The 25216-nt window shown below is 37.0% G+C and overlaps 4 protein-coding genes across 7 annotated transcripts; 2 read left to right on the forward strand and 2 right to left on the reverse strand.

The window, feature by feature from the left end:
* Window positions 1-776: 776 nt before the first annotated feature.
* Window positions 777-5711, forward strand: BLH1 (BEL1-like homeodomain 1). 2 transcript variants are annotated; one of them, XM_008242837.3, is made up of 7 exons: window positions 777-1112; window positions 1378-1506; window positions 1691-1740; window positions 2365-3308; window positions 3678-4051; window positions 4232-4292; window positions 4412-5711. In XM_008242837.3, exons 4-7 carry the CDS (start codon window positions 2457-2459, stop codon window positions 5255-5257), a joined length of 2133 nt encoding a protein of 710 aa, XP_008241059.1. In that variant the 5' UTR covers window positions 777-1112; window positions 1378-1506; window positions 1691-1740; window positions 2365-2456; the 3' UTR covers window positions 5258-5711. The 2 variants fall into 2 exon arrangements, with proteins under 2 accessions (XP_008241059.1, XP_008241058.1); XM_008242836.3 differs by having other exon boundaries at window positions 950-1293.
* Window positions 5712-7287: 1576 nt separating this feature from the next.
* On the reverse strand, window positions 7288-10307 carry LOC103339537 (BTB/POZ domain-containing protein). Of its 3 annotated transcripts, none has more exons than XM_008242843.2 (3): window positions 10180-10307; window positions 9046-9103; window positions 7288-8926 (listed from the first exon to the last, which is right to left on the reverse strand). In XM_008242843.2, exons 2-3 carry the CDS (start codon window positions 9055-9057, stop codon window positions 7619-7621), a joined length of 1320 nt encoding a protein of 439 aa, XP_008241065.1. In that variant the 5' UTR covers window positions 9058-9103; window positions 10180-10307; the 3' UTR covers window positions 7288-7618. The 3 variants fall into 3 exon arrangements, with proteins under 3 accessions (XP_008241065.1, XP_088899608.1, XP_008241063.3); XM_089043482.1 differs by having other exon boundaries at window positions 9518-10215; XM_008242841.3 differs by lacking the exon at window positions 10180-10307 and having other exon boundaries at window positions 9046-9401.
* A 1466-nt stretch (window positions 10308-11773) lies between these two features.
* Window positions 11774-14691, reverse strand: LOC107881694 (uncharacterized). The gene is given in 4 exon segments (XM_089042252.1): window positions 11774-11977; window positions 11980-12404; window positions 12497-14024; window positions 14412-14691. Coding segments are annotated over 3 exon segments (1938 nt in total). The 5' UTR covers window positions 13837-14024; window positions 14412-14691; the 3' UTR covers window positions 11774-11804.
* A 5930-nt stretch (window positions 14692-20621) lies between these two features.
* Window positions 20622-22263, forward strand: LOC103339538 (E3 ubiquitin-protein ligase PUB24). Its single transcript, XM_008242844.3, has one exon. It carries the CDS (start codon window positions 20870-20872, stop codon window positions 22097-22099), a length of 1230 nt encoding a protein of 409 aa, XP_008241066.2. The 5' UTR covers window positions 20622-20869; the 3' UTR covers window positions 22100-22263.
* The last annotated feature ends 2953 nt before the right edge of the window (window positions 22264-25216 follow it).

A 25216-nucleotide genomic window follows, 5' to 3' on the forward strand; every position in this document is an offset into this window, starting at 1 on the left:
AATTTTCATGAAATTAAGGTTGTGAATTCAAGAATAGGGCATGCAGGTGAGAACAATTAATTAAGCAGTTGTTTTCTGTCCTTTCAGGTGTAATGCCTTCATATTGAGTGAAAGGGTAATTATTTAAGCTAATTAATTTGTTATTACCCGTAGGTGTTTTTTAGGGTTTGTTTTGGTCAATTTCATTTATTTCCACCCATTCTAGTTCTTAATTGTAAGGATTTCTTTAATGAGCATTTACAGGGCCTTTGAAGATCCCTTAAGAGCCAGATCATAAAAAATGGTAAAAGAAAATACTTAATTCTCTTGTTACCAAAGAAATCTGCATGGAATTTCAAAATTTTAATTAATATAAGTACGCGTAAGTACCTGAAACGCGCATTTGTTAGTTTACACGCTCCATTATCAAAACACACTATTCATTATGAGCTAAATAGTCCCGGCTCGTTATCATTCTAAGGCCTAAATTGTATTATTGAGTTCTGATTTTCTCTACCCATGTTTGTGTAGGGTAAGATGTACATATATGCCTTTGTGTTCCTATACACATACTTTATATATGTGGGGTAAATAATGGAGACAAACACATATTAACTTGATAGGCATTAAAGTTGTTGTTATGGTGGTTGGTCCTGTGTTCCTTAGCAATTTAATTGCTTTATCTTCAAACTCAGGAATCCAACCACAAAAAATATCAAAAAAAGGAAAAGATTTAGAAAATAAGGAAATTATATAAAAATAATGTACATGAAAAAGACAAGCAGATATTTAATACTGAATTGAAGAATAGGACCCTCCACAGTCCACACACAACCCTCTTCTTCATCATCTTCCTTCTTTTTATTTTATTTTTATTAAGAAGAGCTTTGGTGGAAGAAGACGTTTCCTCGTTTTTCAGCTGTTTGTATCTTCTGACAAGCCTTGAAATATATTTTTATTGATCCATAATTTTGGTTAAGGCAGACCCATATCCATCGATATCTCTCTCTCTCTCTCTTTCTCATATTAAAAAAGGTTCTTTGTTTCTCATCAAAGGGTGCTTGGCTGCATCAAATGATTTGAAAAGGGAGGGTCAAATCAGAAGTTCTCTCGTGGTTTTGATCTATTCGCAGGTACACTTCCACCCAAAAAGACATAAAGAGAGAGAGAGAGAGAGAGAGAGAGAGAGAGAGGGAGGAAGAAGAAGAAGGAAAAAAAAAAAAAAAGCAATTCAGTTACAATATATATATTTCTTAAATTTTGTTGAAGAAATTAAGAATGGGGTCATCATAAATGTGTTGTATGGATAATGAGGTGAATGAATAAAGATGGCTATCTTTTTCTCTCAAACACCTTTTTAACCCATCTCTCTCTTTACTCTCTTTTTTTCCTTTTCAGTGGGAGAAGTTGCAGAGATTTTGAGTCTGACAGAAGGGGCTTTCCTTTCCTTTCTCCTATCCATCTCCTATATTACATCTGGAAGGAAGCAAGGCACTGATAAAATCCCACACACTTACACATAGACAGGTGTGTTGGTGTCTCAATTAGCCTCTTCTTTCTCTTTTTCATGTATATATAGATAGTAGATATATCCTTCTGTATAGCTATAGCTCATGTTTTTTAGCCATAACTGTTTGGTCATCTCTCTCTCTCTCTCTAAATTTCATGGGTTTTGTGTCATTGTTGGTGAAATTCTTTCTTTCCTTTGCAGTCCAGAGATGATCATGAAGCACGTGCAAACTCAGATTTCCATCACACCAGGTACCAATATTATTATAATCAATTCCTTTCACTCTCTCTCTCTCTCTCTCTCAATCACTATACCTCTTTCTCTCTCTCTCTCCCTCTCCCTCTCTTTCCATATCTCTCTTTATCTCTATATAAAGCCAACATACTTCCATATCCTACTCTCTCTCCCCTTTCTTTTACTCGCTTCTCTCTAACTCCAAGCAGTAAAACCCAAGCTGCTTGGACACCAGGCAATAACCCAGCAGCTGAATCTTCCTACCCAACTTTTGGATTTGTGTTTGCCTCCCTTAATTTTGATCAGACATCAGATTTTGGGCTGCTCATCCCTTAATTCTCCACCACTCACTTGCCCAATTCATGGACACATTCAGAAACCAGATTCACAATCTACAAAATCATTTCTCAATTCTCCAGCACACACATAAGCAATAATAAACATATTTTTTATATGCATGGTGGAGAGAGAGGGAGAGGGAGAGAGAGAGAGAGAGAGAGACGTGTTCTTGTGGGTGTGTGAGTTTTGTTGTTTCTATTGGGGGGTTGGTAGTTGGGGGTGTATACATATATATATGAAAGGATATGATGTGGATTGTGAAAGCCTTTGTGTATATAAATATTAACGTAGTCTGTTTTCAGTAGTGAAGTAAAAAGCTGAGGCTCTTGCTCGGAGTTAAATCTCAAAAGCTGAGGCTCTTGATCAAAGAAGAAATCTGTGTTGAGTTATTGTCATGGCGACGTACTTTCATCATGGAAACTCCTCGGAAATCCAAGCCTCCTCAGACGGCGCCCTACAAACCCTCGTTCTCATGAACCCCGGCTACGTCCAATACTCCGACACTCCACCGCCGCCTCCACATCAGCAACAACAGCAACCTCACCAACCCCCTTCCGCCGGCAACCTCGTCTTCCTCAACTCCCCCACCAATTCGCTCCCTCACCACCCCTCCACTCTCTCCCACGCGCCGCCCTCCCACGCTCAGCAATTCGTCGGCATCCCGCTCTCCCACGACCCCAACAACAACAACTCCCCATCCATGCATCAGGCCCACCCCGACCTCTCCTCCCTGCATGCCTTCATGCCGAGAATTCAGACGCAGTATGCGCTTTGGAACTCAATTGACCCCAACACGGCAGCGCGTGATACCCCACGCGCCCAGCAGGGCCTGTCTCTGACCCTCTCCTCACAGCAGCCGGGGTTTGGGTCGTTCCGCGGGGCTACCTCGGACAGGGAGGTTCCGTCCGGGGAAGATATTCGGGTTTCCAGCGGGTCGAATTCGTCGGCTTCGGGTGTGACGAATGGGGTTTCGGGTATGCAGAGTGTGTTGCTGAGCTCTAAGTACTTGAAGGCAGCGCAGGAGCTGCTTGAGGAGGTTGTGAACGTGGGCAACGGGATCAGGACTGACTTGCCCAAGAAGGGTAGTGGGCAGCAGAGTAAAGTGGTGGCTGAGTCGTCCTTGGCGGCCGCCGGAGACAGCTCGGTAGGCGGTGAAGGAAGTGGGAAGCGGGCTGCTGAGTTGAGCACTGCTGAGAGGCAGGAAATTCAGATGAAGAAGGGAAAGCTGATCAGCATGCTTGATGAGGTAATTGTTTGTTTAGTGATGTTGATGAATATAGTTTTGTTTTGCAGTCTCTCTCTTTAAATTCGAGATTCGAACTTAACACCTCTTTCAGTATCTGAAATGAATTTTGAGTATTTTTTTATTTCAATGTTAATTATGTTACATGATAAAGTTAATGAAAGTATTTTAGAAGGTGTTTTACTAACAAGGATTATGAAAAGAGCTAATTGAGAATTTAGGTTTCTAAATTTGACATAAAGTGATAGAATTCTTAGGCTTGGAACAGAGAGCTCAAGCATATTCAAAGTTGAAGCAGCTAGCTACCAACTCTTTTCTGCAATTGAAATTTCCAATTAATTTAGTTTGTCCCATTTTTCTTGTTGGTTGAAGGTGGACCAAAGGTACAGGCAGTACCACCGACAGATGCAAATGGTAATTTCATCTTTCGAGCAAGCAGCTGGAATTGGTTCAGCTAGAACTTACACTGCTCTGGCCCTACAAACCATCTCAAAGCAATTCAGGTGCTTGAAAGATGCCATAACAAACCAAATTCGAGCAGCAAACAAGAGCTTAGGAGAAGAAGATTGTGCAGCAGGCAAGATTGAAGGGTCAAGGCTCAAATATGTGGACCATCAGCTGAGGCAGCAAAGGGCTCTCCAACAGTTGGGAATGATCCAGCACAATGCTTGGAGACCCCAGAGAGGCTTGCCCGAAAGATCTGTTTCCGTTCTTCGTGCTTGGCTTTTCGAACACTTCCTCCACCCGTAAGTACTCTCATAATCCTGAATTCTCCGATTCGTTATAGGGTTGTGTTTTCTGCATTATGTAGTTTTTGCAAGATGCAGTCTCTTAAATAAGATAGCTGTCTCTCTTTCCTTTTTTTTTTTTGGGCTCTAAGTGTTCTAAGCACACTGTACTAAGAATGGTTGAATTTTGTGTTTCAGCTACCCAAAGGATTCAGACAAGCACATGCTTGCAAAACAGACAGGGCTTACTAGGAGCCAGGTACTGAAATCTAGGCACATTTTTTAAACGCAAAATCTTTTTTTTTTTTTTTTTTTTTTTTGTGATACTCAGTTGTGAGGAATTATTGCGTTGATGAGTTTGAGAATTTGATTATGCAGGTTTCTAATTGGTTCATAAATGCTCGAGTCCGGCTGTGGAAGCCAATGGTGGAGGAAATGTACTTGGAGGAGGTCAAGGAGCATGAACAGAATGGATCATCAGAGAAAATGAGCAAGAGTAATGAGGACTCTGCATCAAAGTCCACAGCTCCACAAGACACTGAGAATAATCAAACAACAAGCACTTTCAATTCCAAACAAGAGAACTCAACAAATCATAACAATATTGCTGCTCCTCCCTCAATGTCAATTTCCACACCTTCAACATCTCCAACAAACATGGTTCGAAATCCGTCTGGATTCTCTCTCATCGGGTCATCGGAGTTGGATGGCATTACACAAGGCAGTCCAAAGAAGCCAAGGAGCACTGAGTTTATGCAGTCACCAAATAGTAGTGTCCCGTGTATGAATATGGATCACAAGGCTCAAGAGGTAAACAATGAGCAAGTTTCTATGAAATTTGGGGATGAGAGGCAGGGCAGAGATGGGTACTCATTCATGGGAGGCCAGACCAATTTTATTGGAAGTTTTGGACAATACCCAATTGGTGAAATTGGCAGGTTTGATGCTGACCAATTCACACCAAGGTTCTCAGGCAATGGTGTTTCTCTCACTCTTGGCCTTCCTCACTGTGAAAACCTCTCCTTGTCTGGAGCTCATCACCACCAAAACTTTCTCCCTAACCAAAACATTCAACTTGGGAGAAGAGTGGACATTGGTGAAGCAAATGATCAATTTGGTACCATAAACACTTCAGCTCCTCACTCTTCTGCAGCATTTGAAAACATCGACATTCAGAACCGAAAGAGGTTCGTAGCACAATTGTTGCCAGACTTTGTGGCCTGATCATGATGCAAAGAATTTAGAAGACATTGAAGTAGCTTGACTGGCTGCAGGGGATGTCATGTCATTATTGCTGGTTTATAAGATCTTCATCCCAATATTTCTTTCTATGCCCTCTAAATACTTGGGGAACAAGGGAAATCAATGCATATGATAGTGTAAAGAAAGAAGATTTTACTTTAGTATAGGTATATACTTCTGCATAGAATCATTTCAGTTCTTAGACAGCTTTAGGATTTGAGAGCATATGGTTGAGGATTGTATATTAGTTTGTAAGTTTTGGAGATTGGATAGATGGATTGGTGTAAAACTTTAGTTTAAGTGGCATGGGTATACCAATATATATATATATATATATATATATTGATATTTAAGTAACTGGGTGTACGCTAAATAATGCCATACTTCTGGTGTTAGCTACCAGCTCAACTCAAATAATGACTACTTTTTGGGCTTAGACTATTTGATCTGATAATATTATTTGTTGTGAACTCCGAGAATCTATACAATCTACACACGAGCATAGAAGATGGATATTGATTTGCAGTAAATCAATCAAAATATCTTATTTGTTCTTCTCAAATCTACATAGAAATGGATTTACAATGGCTATGATATATATATATATATATATATATAGGGTTTAGGCTCAAGAGGTAAACAGACAGGGCTTACTAGGAGCCAGGTACTGAAATCTAGGGCTATCCTTTGGGAACTATTGAAATTCTTTAGATCATTGAAAGTAGACACATGGCTTAATTTTGATTAAGATTTTTATGCTTGAAAACTTACAGATAGTATTCTTACAATGTGAACAGGAATATCAAAACATTAGGGGAAAGTCATGGTCGGGGTTATGACAATATATACAGATTGTTGTGAATTCATGAGCTTAATAAACTGGGCATTTACCATTCTAGAAATTGGCTACAGCTATGATTGGGAGTTGACTTGAAATTTAATTAAATATGGGACTAAGAGTTGGAGGAAATATCTTGTGGGTGCTCCAATATTTTGATTATACAATATCTGTGTTAACATAGGCGAAATTGCTTTGACATAAAAGAAAAAACTACATAAGATGAATTGATGGCTGCATATGCATGCACTGTTTGGGCCTTTAGTTTTTGGTGAAATTCTTTATTTATTACACCTTAATAAATATTTGATATTAAAGAGGCAGTTGGGATTACGTCTCCAAGAAAAAAGGGAGGAGAGAGAAAATCATTTCTTTTATTTTTATGAGAGAGAAAATAAAATTAATGATTGTCTATTTAAGAAAATTAAAACTTCTTACCATGTGAGGTTTAATCTCAACCATTGAAAGTGGAGTAATCTAATGGCCCAAAAATTGTGTCAAAACTTGTGTAAAAAATATAGTGCCATGGATCCGCCTATATATATATATATTTTATTTTTATAAAAGCAATATTAAGACCAGGGGTTTTTTCAAACACATTGTTAACATACCGTGAGAATTCAAATCTAAAATCACTAATCAACAAGTGAAGGCCCTAGATTAGACCCCGGTGGCATGGCTATGATTATTTTAAAAGAAGATGATGTGGGACTAATAGGAAGCATGATTATCTTGAGTAGTTTTGCTTTTGGGCCTTGACTTGGGTCTTGACTCTAAGCTTACAGCAGGACAGTGCATGTCCCATTAAAGTTAGCAAAGTATAAATATAGTAAGCAATATTTTAATGTATGATATCTGCTTATGGAGAAAAACTTGCATCCAAACGGTTGCATGCAACATCGCTCTCATACAGAGACAATTTATTGTTTATTTTGAGATAAAATTAGATGACACAGCCCATTTTCTTTTGTTTTGTTTTAAGATATCTTGTATGCCAAGGATACCAAATATCAACAAGATTGCTTCACGTTTGCTATAGGGTGAGCTGAATTGAATAAGAGATTTTTTTGGGGTGTGTTTTTAGTCTCCAGAAGGTTCTCATGAGCCCCCACCAGAGCATAACAAATTCCACTAATAGTATGAAAATTGGAGAAAGTTCTCACTGATACATCTCTGCTCAAGTAAAGTGATACTTACAAAATTAGAATTGAACATATGATTTTTCACCTTGATCAAGGTTACCTTGTGACATTAAGAACCCCAACAATTACAATTTTTACAATTAATCAGGAGTTACAAGACCAAATCCAAATGACATATGAAACCCTAGATGCACAATCTACATGGAACAAGTTCAAAATAGGGCTACTAATTCAAATATGGTGTCTACTTCTCATAATCATCCTCCTTTCTCCCCAGGTTTCTGCAAAATACATTGGTTAAGGAAAGGGTGTGTGAATAGCTACTAAAAAGGTTTAAAAGGGTCAAGAGAAGAGGTTAATGACTTAATATGTATTGATCTTGTCATGGTTCACCGCTAGAAATGATAGTCTTCTTTTGGATACCTTGGATCTGTAACACCATACCTCAAATGCCTCAGTTAGGTCAGGATATTGAATATGCTCATTTCCCAACCATTCGGTCAATATCTCCGCCTGCTCCGCTGATGGAAGTGCAAGAATTACTGAAACAAATGTGGATTCTAGGGATTGCCACAGCTCACTATCCATTTTCACTGTTGGAGCATCATCACGGGCAGTTGTGACAGAATCGATCAGTGGTTTCGCAACCCTAACAAAAGGAAGCCACACCTTCACCATATGAAGCCGTTTTGCCATGGGCAAAATGACCGTGCCATAACCTATTGCTTCTAGAATCTTTGCCGCCACCTCAATAACCCTCAGCTTTGTCTCAATCAATTCAGCTGTTGGGCTTGCTTCCTTTACAACCTTAACTATTTTATCTGATGCATCCGTCCAGTTGCAGACAAGTTCCCTCATAATTTCCAACTTACATAATATCTGACATGCCCATGACAGATCTGATAAAAGTGATTGAAATGAATGCATCTTCCCTCCATCAGAAAATAATTCCATCTCACATAATAAAGCTTCTAATAGATTATTAAATCTTTCAAATAGTCTCTTCACACAATCTTTCACCTCAGATTTTATCTCGTCATCAGCTGCTAAGAGAGGGGCATCATCATCTTCAGTTAGCATGTACTCAAGCTGTTCCTGGGCTGAAGACTTGAGATCATTCATGATTGGAGGAGGGGAAGATGTGGCAAATCGGATGGTTGAGAAAAAAATTCCCATTATGGCTGATTGTTTGACTGGTAGGAGACGGGCAAGAATTGGCTCCACTTGTGTTCCGAGCCGTGGTATGATTTTTAAAATCTCCTCCTCCTCAGACTCTTCCCAGGGGACTGCTTCTAAGTAGTCCACACAAGCAGTTATGATTTGTGGGCATCCAAGATTGACAGCTACCTGAAGAATTCCAAGGGCATTTTTAACACCATGCCACATGTCATCAACGAAGCCATCTATTACATTGTAGAGAAGGCGGAGGACACTGACATGGTGGTCAAATTCTGATTCTTGGCAGTATACCTCAACACAGTTGCGTGAGTCAAGAATCTGACATGTTGGCCAATTTTCAGAGAGGCGATCAGCGAAATACTTGCTCTTTTCTATGAGGACCTGCGAGTGACAATAAAACCAATCATCCCGCCCATCCTGTGTCCGTATCCTCACAACAACATCACTGGTTGATCGGTCCCCAATCCTGATAGGAGTCCTTGTTTCAGAAACCTGAAAGAACAGAAACATTAAATAAGAGAAGAAATAATAGGTTAACCATACAAAAACAGAAATAAGGAAAAATAACAAAACATTTTTAGAATAGCAAAGAAGAGCTCGGGGAAACTTACAAGAGATTCCATTGAAGCACTACACACTAATGAACATATGTTGAGCACATCCTGGAATCTGTAGATAAACATGTTTAGCACAACTGTTAGCACCATAAAATTTCCATACATAGTGGGTATTTTACCAAGTTCTTCCATTGTAATTACTATCGATATAGTTGAGCTAATTGTTGCAAATATGGTTTTAGAATAAATGAAATCACACCTCATGAGAAACATTAAGTGATCCGAAAGAGTTAAAAGTAGATTTCTAATCTTCTAGGAAACGTTTTCTAGAATAATCAAACCATTGCATTACAGAGAGGTGCTAACAAAACAGTCAACCACATGTAAGGTCTAGTTACATTTCAACTATACGTTGGTTCAAAGGATAGCAAAGCACTAACACCCAGCTAAAATCTAAACTAGGGAAGTAAATGCTTCTTTTCCTTTTCTCCTTTAAAATTGTTAGAAAGAACTTGGGCACCCTTACCTTATAGAAGTTGTACCCCCATCTCCAAAGTAATACTTACAGATCCAACTCTGCCACACATTCTAGAACTCCAATTTATCTAACCATATGTCAAGTAATAAAAAGAAGAAAACAATTAAGGTGGGGGCAAGTTCTTCAAGAAATTTTTTATTGTTGTTCAACAACCGACTTTCGGTCAAAATCAATACTTACACTAGCTAATGGGAAACTCTTTTAGAAAATATACAAGAACGTGATATGAATTAAAATGAGGAAAAAGAAAACGAGAAAGAAAAAGAAAACCAATGCATATACAGTTTAGCAAATGATGTTGTAATATGAAATTGGGCACACATTCTTGCCCTCATTTATAAGAAAACACCCTGTTTCACCTCTTTCTTCCCCAAATTCACTTCACTAAAGAGCAACTTTTCAGGGAAAGAATTTGAAATGATTATATCTTGCTTCTAAGAAAATTAACATTTTTGTACAAATAAGATAGAAACCCAGATACAGGTTTTTAGAGGGCAGGAAGTGATTAATGCATAAGGAGTTAATACCAAGAAAAATCCCAAGTTCAGAGTACAGCCCAAGAACAAAAGGAAAAAGAAAGTAAAGAATTGCTGCTAACCCAAATACAAAGCCAATAATGGAAGAGAGAAAAATGAGTTGAGGATTCATACCCTCTGTTCTCACCAACTACTTCTTCTGGAGGGCTTGATTTCGCATCAGCAAGCAACAACAGGGATAATTACTCATTGTTGAAGCTCGCTGTCTTGCTCGTGGACCCTCTCTCCCTCTCTGTCTGTGTCTTTCTGAGTGGTCAAGTGGGTCTTTTGGGTTTGAGGCCCATTGATATATGAGGCAATACGAAATTCTATAATGAGGCTTAACTGACGTAACATTTTGGATCAAACCATTTGGAGCCCAAACTTCCGTTAATAGCTCTGAAACATTTCCGGCCCACAAGGGGAGGAATAAAATAAAAACTGAATCCAACTCAATTTTTTAGCAAATTAGACCAAAAATAAATAAATAAATATGAACATAATTTACTTAGCATCTCCAACAACCTCTTGAATAACTTTGGAATGCTAAAATATGCAAGTCATGTCAGCAAAACTCTCTCCAACAGACTTGTCAAACTCAATTTCCAAAGTTGAAACCTATTTTTCTCTCTTCAAAACTGACATTGGCTTTTCAAAACATTTCATTTTACTTTGAAAGAACAAAACCTACATTGAAAATGCTAAAAAACTACACACATTTTCTTTTCATATATTAAATAAATAGACTTTCTTCACATGTTTTGGTTTTTTGTTTTGTTTTTTATCATAGAAAAATTAATCACTGAGATTATAACTTTGGTAATAAGCCATTTTCTTCAATCAACTGCACAATATCTACCAAACCTACATTTACAGCCAAAATTATACACTGCAAATCTAGAAAGCACAAATGACATTCAAAAGACACAATAACATAACAATAATCATAAATAAATAAGCCCCCCTCTCTCTCTGCTTCAACCCTAGCCCCCTCTCTTCTAGCGGAGAAGTGGTCACCGACCCTTCTCCCCCCCTTTCTTGCCTCCTTGCTCCTCCTTTCCTCCTATCCTCCCTTCCCCCCCTCTCCTCCCTCTTTTTGGTTCTTGTTCTGTTTTTTTGGCTTTTTCTCCATCTTCCCCCTTTCTTTTTCTCTGGTTCCCTCTCCCTCTCTCCTTCTTCCCCTTCCTCTCCTCCTTCTCTATCTCTTTTCCAGATCTCTACCTTCACTTTTTTCTGTTTTTTTTGGCTTTTGCTTTATGTTCTTTTCTCCCATCTCCTTCTTTTTAATTTCTTTTCTAATTTTCTCCTTTACTCCCTTTTTTTTCCTCTACCTTTTCCTCCCTCTTCCATTCCCTCTCCCCTAAATTTTTTCCTCCACGGGTTGCTGCTCTGTTTTGCAGAGCCATTCATTGTTCTTCTTTTTTTTGTTTCCTTTTTCCTTTTTTTTTTTAAGTTTAATTTGTTTCGTGTTTTAGGCCGTGAAGGCTTCGATTTTATTTTCTGGTGTTCTTTACAGGCTAAGAAGCACGGACACGGATACGGATACGGCGATACGATTACGACACGACACGGGGATACGGCAAATCTCCAAAAACTAGGATACGATACATCATGAATACGGCAATTAAAAATTTATATTAAAATATAATAATAACAATATATATAATTGAAAACATATTTTAATTAACATAAAAATTCAAATTCATCAACCAAATTCAAATTTAAACTCTAGAAAAATAAAAATAAACAAAACAAAAGTTTCAATCAACTACAATATTTGTAATGTCTTCTCCGGTAAATAAAGCAACCTCCAATGATGGTTCATCTAGAGAAAGGTTAGCAATTTCAAGCATCCCAACACCTTCTTCACCCAAGTTATCAAATCCATCTCCTCCAATATCCCACATTTGAGTAACACCTTCTTTGTAGTTGGGCTTTTCCTTGATAAAAGACGAAGATTATTATGCACAAATACCAAGTCTTCAGCTCTTTGGGGTGTTAACTTATTTCTTCTTAAAGAGTGAATGAAACTATATGTACTCCAATTTCTTTCACAACAGGAGGAGGAACAAGGTTGTCCAAGTAGCTTCAAAGCTATGGATTGGAGATTTGGTGTTGAAGATCCATGAACAATCCACCACACCATTGGTTCCATGTGAAACCTATCATTCATAGCATCAATAGCTCCAAAGTCATCTAAGCACATTGAAAAAGAGGCATACTCCACATTGATATCTCTTCTAGTTCGGTCATTGGAAAAGTATTTCTCAAGACATTTTTTTCTTTCCCTTGTAATCTCAGCATCTTGGTGTGGAGCAACACGACTAGGATCCTCTTGCAGCCATTCTGGACTATAAAACCTAAAAGTAAAGTGTGGTATTATTTTATAAAATTATCACAGTATAAAAAGTAGATTAAATACTTTAAAAGGAAATAAGCACATAATACGTACTTAGGATTTAAAGAATGTGCCAAACAATGGAGTGGTGTGCTACTCTTAGTCCATCGCTCCAGTATAATTTGATACACCACATCAAAAAAGTCACTTTGTTCATGCAGTTGCTTGTGCTCTTTCCTATAGATAGCTGCCTTCACCTTTTCTATCATGGTATCCCACCACTCATAAACCAAATGAAGAGAAGGTTTATCTGTGTCAGCCATCCTAATCATCTCATATATAGAAGCTGTAAAGGAAAGTATATAATCAATCTCATCCCAAAAGTATTCATCCAATATCTTTTCCTTCACTGCTCTTGCTTTGCCAACATCATCCTCTTTATATAAAGACCAGTTTGGACTAATCACCATTTGTTCTAGACCTTCCTTTACTTCCTTAAATCTTCTAATCATCACAAGTGTAGACGCAAACCTTGTTTCAGCAATGGAGAGCAGCTTCAATTTGCAGTGGTCCTTATACATAGTCAATCTCATATTATGGTTCACAATAAAAAATTTTATGAACCCAACATCAGCAGCAATCTCTGAAATCCAACTACATTTATCATACCAATCGTCATTTTGTTTTGGTGAACATATGCTCTTCAAAGCAAGATTAAGAGTGTGAACCACACATGGTGTCCAAAAGATATTGGGATATCTAGCCTCAACAAGTAATCCAGCAGCTCTACAAACTGGCGCATTGTCAGTGATTACTTGAACCACATTTTGATAACCAATTTCCTTAATGACATCGATAAGAAAGTTGGCAATACAATGTTTGTCCTTGTACTCTCCATCACAATTAATTCCCTTCAAGAACATAGGCCCGCTCTCACAAGTTGCCATAATGTTAATAAGTGGTCTTCTTTGTGAATCTGTCCACCCATCACTACACACACTTACACCTTTAGTGCTCCATGTACTCTTGATTGGTTGTAAACATCGCTCAACGTGCCTCTTCTCTTGTTGCAAAAGAGTAGTTCTTAGTGCATTGTAACTTGGTGGAACATATCCTGTAAGCGTAGAAGCACGAAAATATGAGTTTCGATAATGTGGATTCCTTGCCAAGTGGAAGGACAATCCACCTGTATAAAACATCCTTGCAACTTCAGCATCACATTGTTCTCTAGCCTCATTTTGAAAAGCTCTATCAAGGGGCCCATTCATTCCCTTTCTCTTCTTTTGCTCAACATTAGACATAGAAGAATAAAGTAAAGAATCAGTATTAGGCAAAGACACTTGTGTTGGAGTTGCACTTTTCAACCGGTGTTCACATTCTCTCATAAGTTTTTTCATTTCTGCAAAAACTTCATCAGTAACCTTTTTGCAAGGTGCAATCCCGTTGCCCGACATTTTCAACAAATGAAACTTGACTCTAGAGTAGGAGCCTTTGTAAGTATTATGACAATAATTGCATTCAAATAGTATTTCCTCCTCCTTTTCCTAACTTGTCAAGCCTTTTAACATACTTCCATAATGGCGCATGATCATCTATCTCGATTTCATTAGCACTTGCATTATTATCCGAATGACTCATGTTCCTGAATATAAAAAAAATTCAACATATTAAATATAATATTATTAAATTAACTAACCACAATTTTTCTTTTTTTATAACAATCAAATTGGTACAAAAGGAAATATAATAATATGAAATATAATAATGTAAACTTGCAAGTATATATATATATATATAATAAATTAATTTGTACAAAAGGAGTGGGTCGGCTGTGTTGAGAAGTGGTGGGTCACTTTAATAATAATAAATTAATTTGTACAAAACGACATGTTGGGTTGGGTTTCAATCAAAACGACTGTCACTTTATTATTTGAACAACTCAAAATCAAAATCAAAGAACGAAACACTATCTATCAGAGAAGAGAACACTATCAGATAGAGAGAGAGAGAGAGAGAGAGGTGAACATACCAACGGCCTCCAAAAAACAGAGAGCAACTTGAGGAACTGACAGATGAATTGAAGAACCAAGCTTCTTTTATTTGGGTGGTGAAGAAGATGAAGAAGATTTAATGAAGAAGAAGAAGAAGAAGATGAATTGCTGGTATGGGTATGGTTTTCCTTCTTCTTTATTTATATAAAGAAGATGAAGATCTGTCTGTAGGAATTCAATTAGGAAAAGATCTTCAAAGTTCTTAAACAAAACAGGTATCCATGTTGTTCAAGACTTCCTAGTTCTGTCAAAATTCTAATTTTCATTTTTTTCTGAAATTTTTTCCTAAATCGTATCCTCAAATTGGGATACCCATATCTGTCATGTCAGATACGCGTATCCTTTTGTGATTGACCGTATCCGTTGACTCGGATACGTATCGTCGTATCTCTGCGTATCCGCTGCGTATCGTATCTCCGTGCGTATCAGACACGGGATACGCTGGTCTCCATGCGTATCCGTGCTTCATAGTTTACAGGTTTCTGCAATGCATTTTCTCTCCTCATTGTTGGAGGCTGCGTCACATCGGTTGGTCTTAACCACTATCATCGGCTCCTTGACTCCACATATGTTTCTTCTATTGTCTATCCTCAGTGGAACTGTTGGAGTTTGGGATGCCCTTAAAGTGCAAATCGCACTTATTGCTTGGATTATGGTAGTGCTACTCCTACTTGGTGTAGCTTTGGTGGCTTGCCCACCACCATTTTCTGTTGGTCACTGGTTTCTCCTTGGTGGTTGTCGGCTTGCTATGGTGGCGCGGCTTGTGACTGTAGGATTGTGAGGCAGATGTCTGTTAATGGTGTTAGGGTTTCCTAATTTTGTGTTGAGCTTTGTGGGCTTTTGCATTTTGTGGGTTTTTCTGCCTTTATGTGGGCCCTTCGCCTCTATGTGGGCTTAATGCCTTTATGTATGCTTTATTCATTTTGTTAGTTTTATTTGTAGGGGGCTATGTTTGTATGCATTGCATTTTGTGTGAACTCAATTATTTGAGTTCATTTTGATGTAATATGACGTTTGACCTTCTATTTAATGAAACAAGATTTCGTCCAAAACATAACAATAATCATTCTATAACGCCAAATTAAAGTAACAAAAGGATTGAATCATTTGTGTATAGTCTGAAAAATAATTTGTGCAGCATAGATGGTAGTCATCTAAAAAGAATAAATCATTAGCAATGGAGACAACTACCATAGAAGTAATTAAAAATAAACAAGATTAAAGATCTCAAACTTGCAAGGAAAAGAAAACCTTAATTAAGGCAACCACAATCACACAATCTGCTACTAAGATCTTACCTCAGATCTAACTTTGGAGAGAGAGAGAGAACAAAACCGAAAAAAATATGAGAAAATCGCAGAAAGAAAACAAAAAAGAACAAAAAGAGAGGGAGATGAATAGGGTTCATAGAGAAAGTCAAAAGACATTCATGCTGCCATTATGCGACTGCTCTCCTTGGGAAGGATGAGTCTTTACTTTTGTATTTATTTTCAGTTTGCAGTTATTTTGTGTTTTTTGGGTCATCATATATGGGCTATAAAAAATTTGTGTACCTCTCTCAAATTTGGGCCTTGTGCTGTCGGCATGGTTGCCTTGGGCAGGGTCGACTCTGGTCGGAGAGATGCACCAACTCAAATTAAAAAGTTGACCAAGGGGTTATGAAACTAACCATTCAAAGAGCCTGAAAAATTCATACCTAAATTAGGCGAGTTGGACATGGAGTGAACCCATCCCTTGCACACAAGTTCGAATCTTCCATCATAATGTATTTTAATTTAGAGAAGTTTAAACTATCACTTGTTTTTTTTTTTTTTAATATTTAAATTTTTAATAAAAAATAAATAAATAAAAACTTTAAAAACTAGTGTATGGGTATGGGATGACAGAAATTCCAGTCGGGTCTGGTCCCTATTGGATCCTCGACCCTAACGGGGGGAGATTTCGAGGCAAAACGGGAATCTGATATTGGAATCCCTGAATTTAAAAAATCCTCGTCGGATATGGGGAGGAGATGGTATTGACATCCCTATCCCTGAACCCGACCCAATATATAAACACTTAAATAATCAATATACTTAATGAGTAACGCAACATGCACCAACTTGTTTACCAACACATGTGGCACATGACATGGCAACCCATGTCATCTGCCATCTCATCTATTTTAATATTGGTGCCCGTAGCGTTATTAAATATTAAATGGATTTTTTATATTTAATTATATCTTTTTTCAGTGAGAAATTCTTTTATTTATATAATAAATTATGTAATTAAAATAGATGAGATGGCAAATGACATAGGTTGCTATGTCATGTGCCACATGTGCTGGTATCCAAAAGTTGGTAAATAAGTTGGTGCCCGTAGCGTTACTCATACTTAATACTTCCCATTCCAGCTATTAAAAAAAGGGCTAACATCAAAAGACACCCTCTATGTTTGGGATCATTCTCAATATGGGTCTCGGAGTATTAATTTCATCAATTTACACCATAATGTTTTCAAACTTGTCCAATTTTATCCTCCGGTTAGGTTGACTGTGTGGTTAATCGTTAAATGCTGATATGGTGCATGTGGGGACCACTTTTTTATTTAATTGAAATAGAATATTATTTAAAAACTATAATTAAATTTAATAAAAATTATTAAATATTAAAAAACCTAAAAAATCCAACAACAAAAAACCATCTCTCTCACTTTCCCTCTCTCTGGGAAAAACTCAATCGCTCAAACTTGCCTAGCTTCTCCCCATGCCCAAATCCATCGATCTCTCTCTTTCATGAAGCCACCAGGGTGACGGTGAGGCGATTCTGATGAGGCGGTTCGGGAGCCGAGCTCGATGATTTGCAGAGGTCTACGATGCGAGTCCAAGGTGTGAGAGTGGCCCGGTGCTAAGGTTGGTGGCGGTCGTCAAGAAGAGTGAGGGCGTGGTGGCGGTGGCTAGCGATAGAGTTTTTCCTCGAAGAGAGAAAGTGAGAGAGCGATGGTTTTTTGTTGTTGGATTTTTTCGGTTTTTTAAAATTTAATAATTTTAAAATTTAATTATAGTTTTAAAATAATATTCTATTTCAATTAAACAAAAAAGTGGCCCCCACATGCACCACGTCAACATTTAACGATTGACCACACGGTCAACTTAACGGAAGTATAAAATTGAACAAGTTTGAAAATATTAGGGTGTAAATTGATGAAATTGATAGTCCGGGGCCTATATTGAGAATTACCCCATACTTAGAGTAGAGGGTGTCTTTGATGTTATCCCTGAAAAAAAATATAGAACTAACCCTAACACTTATTGTGTGGCATCTACTCTCACCCTCTCTCATTTTTGTTTCCTTCTTACATCGATGTATCTTCTCTTCTTATTCTTCTTTTCCACATCCTCTCTTCTTCTTCTTCTTCTTCTTATTCTTCTTTTCCTCCTCCCCTTCTTCCTATACACACATCTTTCTCTTAATATCATATATCTTTTTTTGCTTTGAATTTTTGTTGTTAGTAAATTTGATAAATAGAAACCCATTTCAACTATAAACATTGTTGATTAGTGGAAATGGATGCAAAGTTATAATTGGTATGATTTGATAAATTCTGGATTTTTAGATGCCTTAGCTATTCAAGATCAAACCTGCAATTTTGTTATGGTAACAAATAAGGCTAAAAGCCCAGGAACTCTTCCATTTTGGCATGAAAGAATCGGGGATTCGGGATGGGGAATATCCCTCCGAAGGGGATGGGGACGGAAATTCCCCAAAACCCTTTAAACGGGGTTGGAAGTCTCATATTCATTGGTCTTATTGCCATTGTGGACTAGTACTAGATTAAGTTAAAGCAGTGCGACTGAGATGAGATCGTCTCAAAGGAAGCTGAGGAATCACAGAAACAAACAAAAAAGACTGACTTAGAATAAGTGGCAACATTCAAGGGAAATAACCAGAACCAGCCGAAATTATGGGCTAAGACTGTTCAACACAAGTCTAGTAAATATAATCATAACAAACCTCCAGTTGCCACATATACATTATGAGTATTTTTTTGCCAAACATTTTAACAATTAATTAGAGCAATTGATCATATGAAATCATATTGGTTTTATATATTTAATATTTGGATCTAGACTCCTTCATTTTTTATTCTTTCAACGAAAAATGAGTGTATAATGACTATTTTGGAATGTCGATTAGCAGTTCAATAATTTTATTTATTGCTTGCATTGATCAGCAGCCCCCTATGACTATATCATATATATAATGATGACTATGACTTGGTTGAACGAGCCTAGGTAAATAGAAGGCGATCGAATCATGTAATTTTAATGCCAAAACTGAAAAATCAGTTAATTACTAGTATTCCTCATGCTTTGACTAACAAGTAGTGAATTATGAACAGTTCCGACATATACATCAATTTGGAGTCAAATGGTTGAACAGTGATTAAAGAACGTTCATATATATATTTAATTCGGTCTTGTTTGGCTTTTCCATTTTCTATTTTCAATCATTTTCTTTTCGGGGGCGCAGGTGTATTCGTGACTTATATTGAACTTTTCTAGTAGTGTAAGTGGACCAAAGTGAAAAGAATAATAACAAGAATAACCAAACCACGAATAAACTTTTGACAAATGACCAAATGTGGTATGAATATGTTTCCTTGTTTTTCTTCTCATCCTTTTGTGGTTGCAAAGAAACATAAACTTGCAAATGTGAAGTTAATAAAAGCAGGGAAGTGGGGTTTATATAGAGATATATATAAATATATACATGTATATATATATATAGAGAGAGAGATATGCGTGTGGCCTCAACCAATAACTACGTCTGTTAGAACATTTACGGAAGGAGGACCTTAGGCTGACTCGACCTTTTTGACTAGGTGAAACTCCCAATTAATAATGTAGCTACATAGGAAGTTTCGTGTGTTCTGCATGGAATCACTGCACGACAAAACATTATCCACAGGGCTAGATCTACTTCCTCAGCTCAAATTCAATTCATTAATGCTTTGTGCATCTATTACAAAACGTGCCCTTTGCCCAAATGTGGAAACACCATTTATATTATTTGGAGAGGATAAATAGGTACATTATTTGGAGAGAGAAAATAGGTTCATTTTAAAAAAAAAAACAATAAAAAGACGATCAAATTATTTTTCATAAAATAAATAATAGGTACTTTATTTAGAGAAAAAAATAGGTACATTATTTAGAGCAAAAATAGGTTCATTTAAAAAAATATTTTTCATAAAACAAACAATAAATAGATTATCAAAATATTTTTCAACATAATTAGAATGTACATTATTATTCATAAAACAATAATAAAATAGATTACTAGTAGTATAATTCATAAAAGGAAAACAACATAATTTTTTTATTAAATAAACCAAAAAGTTAATTGCATGTAGATTACTAATACGTTAATGTTGAATTTAATATTTAATTTCAAATAAGTTTCTAAATTAATTTCTACATCCATTACAACCATTTGAAGATCCAAATTCAATGTGTGTTTACACCCCCACATAACGCGTTAACTTGTAAATAGGGGTAGTTTTGGAATCCAAAAAATATAATAAATAAGATTTTAAGCTAGATTAGGCAACTTGCTTTCTTGGATCTTAGTTAAAAAAAAAATAGGTATTTTAAATTTTAAAAAAAATAAAGGAATGAGTTTTAGGTGATTAAAAATGAATTTTATGGGTCTAAGCTCAATTTGCTATTATATATATTGTGATCGGTTAGGCTTACAGATTGATGAACGTGTTATCCCGCACTAAAAAGAAAATCCAGTAGTAGAAGCCTTTGTAAGTTTAATAGAGAGATATTTTTAGGTTAATAAAAAAATGATACAAGTCAGTTTGGTTTGGGGGGTTTTTTTTTTTTTTTTTTAAATTTATTTATTTAAATATTTTTTAAAAATTTTATATTGGCCTTGACTCGATTAAAAAAAGAAGCTTCAGATCAAAAGGGTCCTGCTCTTCAGCATTCCGTGTTCTTTTTAATTTTTGAGAGGCTTTGAGCATTGGCCACAACTTTCTTCCCTTTTGACCACTCAACGCTGGCCTTGGAATGGATTAGGCATCTCTTACTGGTACAATCCAATTGCCCCCATGAGACTTCACCATAAATATAAGCATGAAGACCACCAAGATTTAAAGACCAAACTACTCATACAACTCTCTCTCTCTCTCTCTCTCTCTCTCTCTCTCTCTCTCTCTCTCTCTCCTTGGTCAAATATATAGCCGCATACTCTTACCACCACAAAACCAAAAGTTCCTCCTTCCACACTCAATGGAATATTTGAATTATTATTAATTTCTTCATCATTTAATTCCATTTGATCCAGCTAGCTCTTCTTAATTCTTATCCCCTCTAGATCTATCAACTTCTGTTCTTGTTAATTCTTCTTCTTCTTCTCCACCAACTTTCACCTTTTTTTTTTTCATGGATGATATTGAAGTTCCTCAGTATTTCGTCTGCCCAATATCTCTCCAGATCATGCAAGACCCTGTGACGGCCATTACCGGCATCACATATGACCGGGACAGCATCGAGCACTGGCTTTTCCAGAGCAAGAACACCACATGCCCAGTCACCAAACAGCCTCTCCCAAGAGACTCAGAATTAACCCCTAACCACACCTTACGCCGCTTAATTCAGGCTTGGTGCACTGAAAATGCGTCTCATGGCATTGATCGAATACCAACCCCGAAACCACCTCTGGATAAGGCTCAAGTCCTTAAGCTCCTCAAGGACTTCTGGAACCCTAAGCTCCAACTGAAAATCATTCAAAAAATCGAGTTCTTCGCAACCAAAAGCGAAGGGAATAGGAAGTACTTGGTTGACGCTGGCGTGGCTAAGGCCATGTTGTTGTTCATCGCAAACAGGTGTTATAAGGAGGGTCTGGTTGATGGCCTTGAAGAAGCCCTTAGCATACTACACTTTGTTCGGATTTCATCCGAAGAACTAAGTCTTCTTTTCATGGAAAACGATCAGATTTTCGATTCGTTAACGTGGGTTTTTGGTTGCAAATTGCAGAATCAAATCTCGGTGAGCACACATGCAGTCTTGGTACTAAAATCGATCATCCAAAAGGCAAACTCAAGTGTGCTAGAAACTCTGAACCCTGATTTCTTCAAGAAACTTGTTGGGGTTTTGAAAAACGGGGTTACGCAACAAGGGGCAAACGCAGCTCTACATATCATGTTAGACGCTTGTCCATGGGGAAGAAACCGAATCAAGATGGTCGATGCCGGGGCGGTTTACGAGCTCATTGAGCTTGAGTTTGAAGCACCTGAAAAGAAAACCACAGAGCTCATTTTCGGAATATTGTTTCACTTGTGTTCTTGTGCTGATGGGAGGGCTCAGTTTGTGAGCCACAAAGGAGGCATCTTTGTTGTGTCGAATAGACTCTGGAAGGTTTCGCCGTCTGCAGACGACAGAGCCATTTTGATCCTTTCTTTGATCTGCAAGTACTCAGGAACCAACATGGTGCTTCAGGAAATGTTGGAGGTTGGAGCTGTTTATAGGCTTTGCACTTTGCTCCAAGTTGACTGCGCTCCATACTTGAAAGACAAAGCAAGGCAAATCCTGAGATCACATTCTGAGGAGTGGAAGAAGTGTCCTTGTCTTTCTCCGTCGCAAATGATCAAATGCAACCGAGTGTTCATATAACTATTATATTATCTATTTACAAATTGAAATTTGTTGAACATACAAATTAAAAAAGAAAGAAAGAGCATGCAATCTCTGCTGTCAGATTAATGTTTGCAATAATTTATACTTCTTATGAGAGTCTTGGCATTAACTTATAGTATTGTTGTTTAAAGGCAAATTACCTTGACACATCTTCTCTTTTTTTTTAACTCTTTTTGAGTAATAACATATGGCATCCAAAACTTTATTTCAAGATCTCTTTGAAATGTAAGGGACTTATAGCTTAAGTAGTTTAGAACATGTACTCGTGCATCCTGTGAGAATGTGAAGATAAAGAATCTCACATTGGAAAGTTGGGAAACATAGCAAGGGCTTATAAGGAGCTGAGTTACTCCTCCCATTGCTAATTGGTTTTGGGGTGAAATCTCAACTTCCTTCGTGGTATCAGAGCAGGTTAGCCCACGTGTGAAAGTCCAACGGCCACCTGTGCTCTACATCACTCAATATGTGTTGTCCATGTGCTAGGCTTGAAAATTCGCCACACTTGCGGGGCGTGTGAGAATGTGAAGGTAAAGAGTCCCACATTGGAAAGTTGAGAAACTTAGCAAGGGCTTATAAGGAGTTGTGTTACTCCCCCCTTGCCAATTGGTTTTGGAGTGGAATCTCAACTTCCTTTATGGTATCAGAGCAGGTTAGTCCACGTGTGAAAGCCCAACGACCACATGTGCTCCACGTCACCCAATATGAGTGTTGTCCACGTGTTAGGCTTAAAAATTTGCCACAAGTGCGGAGCATGTGAGAATGTGAAACGTAAAGAGTCCTACATTGGAAAGTTGAGAAATCTAGCAATGACTTGTAATTAAGGGGTTGGGTTACTCCCCCATTGTCATGTATTCATTTTCCTCCCAACATTGTTTGTATGAAGAAGACTTCGCTAAAATAATTAATGTATTAAGGAGATTTAGCATTTGTCATTTCTTAAACCTCTCAAATGTGCTTTTTGCAATTTACTAAAGAACCATCGTATATTCATAGAATTGAAGGGCCTAATTATTAATGGTCATATTAGAGGTTGTAAATTCAAATATAAAAAGATCTAAATGGTGTAGTTCATTAAAAAATTCGTATATATATTTGTGAGAATGTTGTTAAGGTTTCCAAATCATGGATAGCACATTTGAACCAAAGGTTGACTAAATTAAAGAAATTGCTTTATCTAGAAGCCTACCTAGTAGTACTTTTCTTCCCAGTGTTAAAAGATGTTCCCAGTTCGAATCGTGCCTCGATGAAAAAATAAATAAATTAGAACTTGGGCCTTTTGATGATCTATTTTTTGGGCCTTGACATTTCGATTAACTTGAGATTTGTTGATTTCAGAGAAGAAATTTGACTAAAAAATTATGAAAAAGAAAAGAATTTGGTCCCGTTCTTGCACCATTATTTTAATGTTGCGCGCGCAGTCAATGATTTTCTCATTTCATGTATGATTTGTTTGATTTTGTCCATTCCAGGGTGTACAAGTTGTATAATTATTAATTGTTGAATAGATATATAATTTGACTAATTAATACCTTTCACTGTTATGCTTTGACCATTAATTTACTATATTAATCTGGATTGCGAGACTTACTAGGTACTGGCTCTTGCATCATTAATTTTAACCACTTCTGAATGTTCAAAGTAGCAGCTTCATATTCAAAGTGAATTTTGATGGGCTGCACGTGAAAATACAATGGTAAGGTTTTAATCAGGCCACTCTAAGTGGACCAATTTTCTCCGGCTTTTCTAGGTGTCCTTTTGTATGTCATATTGACTGTTACTGAAAGTGATAAAGATTTTTCCTTTGATAAAAAAAAAAAGAAAAAGAAAAAAGAGGTTGTTACTTTTGATCCTCTGAGCAGTTTTTTATTTTTTATTTTTTATGCGATGTTATTGTGAGTATTTATACATGCTCAAATTATCAAGTTAACCATTATGTTTTACAAGACACTCGATAAATTTATTTTTTGCTTGCATTGCATGAATGTCAAATTGATGCAATGTGGGTCATTTTTCATCTGTCTATATCTAGAAGGTTAAGATTTTCTTTACAATATTTTTGTGTGTACAATTTATTTGAATTTTTGCATCCTTTACATAAAAAAGCAAAAGACTCTATTTGGGACATGACAACTTAAACGGGACGCAAAGATCCTAACTCAGAAGCAGTATGAGGTCAAAACCATATATAATTTATACCTTTGTTTTCATTGAGGTCTATTATTATTATAATTTTTATTCAAGATGCATAACTTTCATTCATCTGGAAAGTCAACTGAATACCAGCCAAATAGGATTTCAATGCACCACGTGGATGTTGTGTAAATTTGAGGTCTTCCAAAGCCCCTTTCTTTAACTAAACATTAGGCACAAATTCATAACTAGTACTTACCCACTATTTATATAAACCGTAGCAATTAAATCAAGCTCTCGAAGTGGAAATATAAATCAATAAAAAAACAACCCCACCACAGGTTGCTCAAAAAGGAAGGTTTTTTGTTTGTAGAATTGAAAGCCGTCCACTAGCAGATCTGACTGATTCCTTGCTAATTAGGTCAAACTAAATCAATAAAAAACAGTATTCTGCATAACCCCTGATCGATCAAAAGAAAATTGTGTTTCAATTTTACTTACGAGGAACAAACATATGCAAGGCATGTCGTAAAAAGTCGATAGAAAAATTAATTCACATTATGCTTTGATCAGGGTGTCGTCAGTAGTGAGCTTTCACAACACGCGTCTCATGCATGCATGCCCTAAATGTCACGTCTAATGGTGGGTTGTAGCCTATAGCCCAAAAAAGCTTTGAAGAGAAAAAAATACCTATATCTATATGGCCCACCAAGTTTGGTGCTTTTTACTTTGATCCAATCCTCCAATCAAATTGACCGAATCATGTAATTGCTTAGCAGCCCTTGGTCACGTCGTAAAAAGTCAACTTTGATGTAGTGATATTGCTAACATACAAAATATTACACCAATAGATGGAATTGAACACAAGAAGATTCAAGATTTGGGGTCATGTATATGCAATTTCTTTTATTACTTTCATCAAAATGGCTCTGGGGAAATGTACCTATGCCGGACTTGTACAAA

Source organism: Prunus mume, linkage group LG8 (assembly GCF_029339155.1).
Source record: "Prunus mume cultivar Tortuosa linkage group LG8, ASM2933915v1, whole genome shotgun sequence".
Classification (NCBI taxonomy): Eukaryota; Viridiplantae; Streptophyta; class Magnoliopsida; order Rosales; family Rosaceae; genus Prunus; species Prunus mume.

Excerpts from the sequence above, each read along its gene's own strand:
- LOC103339538 (XM_008242844.3), top strand. The coding sequence starts at position 20,870 with ATGGATGATATTGAAGTTCCTCAGTATTTCGTCTGCCCAATATCTCTC.
- BLH1 (XM_008242837.3), top strand. The coding sequence starts at position 2,457 with ATGGCGACGTACTTTCATCATGGAAACTCCTCGGAAATCCAAGCCTCC. Across the intron at positions 3,309-3,677 it reads TGATCAGCATGCTTGATGAG|GTGGACCAAAGGTACAGGCA; the intron begins GTAATTGTTTGT and ends TGTTGGTTGAAG. Across the intron at positions 4,293-4,411 it reads CAGGGCTTACTAGGAGCCAG|GTTTCTAATTGGTTCATAAA; the intron begins GTACTGAAATCT and ends TTGATTATGCAG.
- LOC103339537 (XM_008242841.3), bottom strand. The coding sequence starts at position 9,264 with ATGTTTCTCATGAGGTGTGATTTCATTTATTCTAAAACCATATTTGCA. Across the intron at positions 8,927-9,045 it reads GTGCTTCAATGGAATCTCTT|GTTTCTGAAACAAGGACTCC; the intron begins GTAAGTTTCCCC and ends CTGTTCTTTCAG.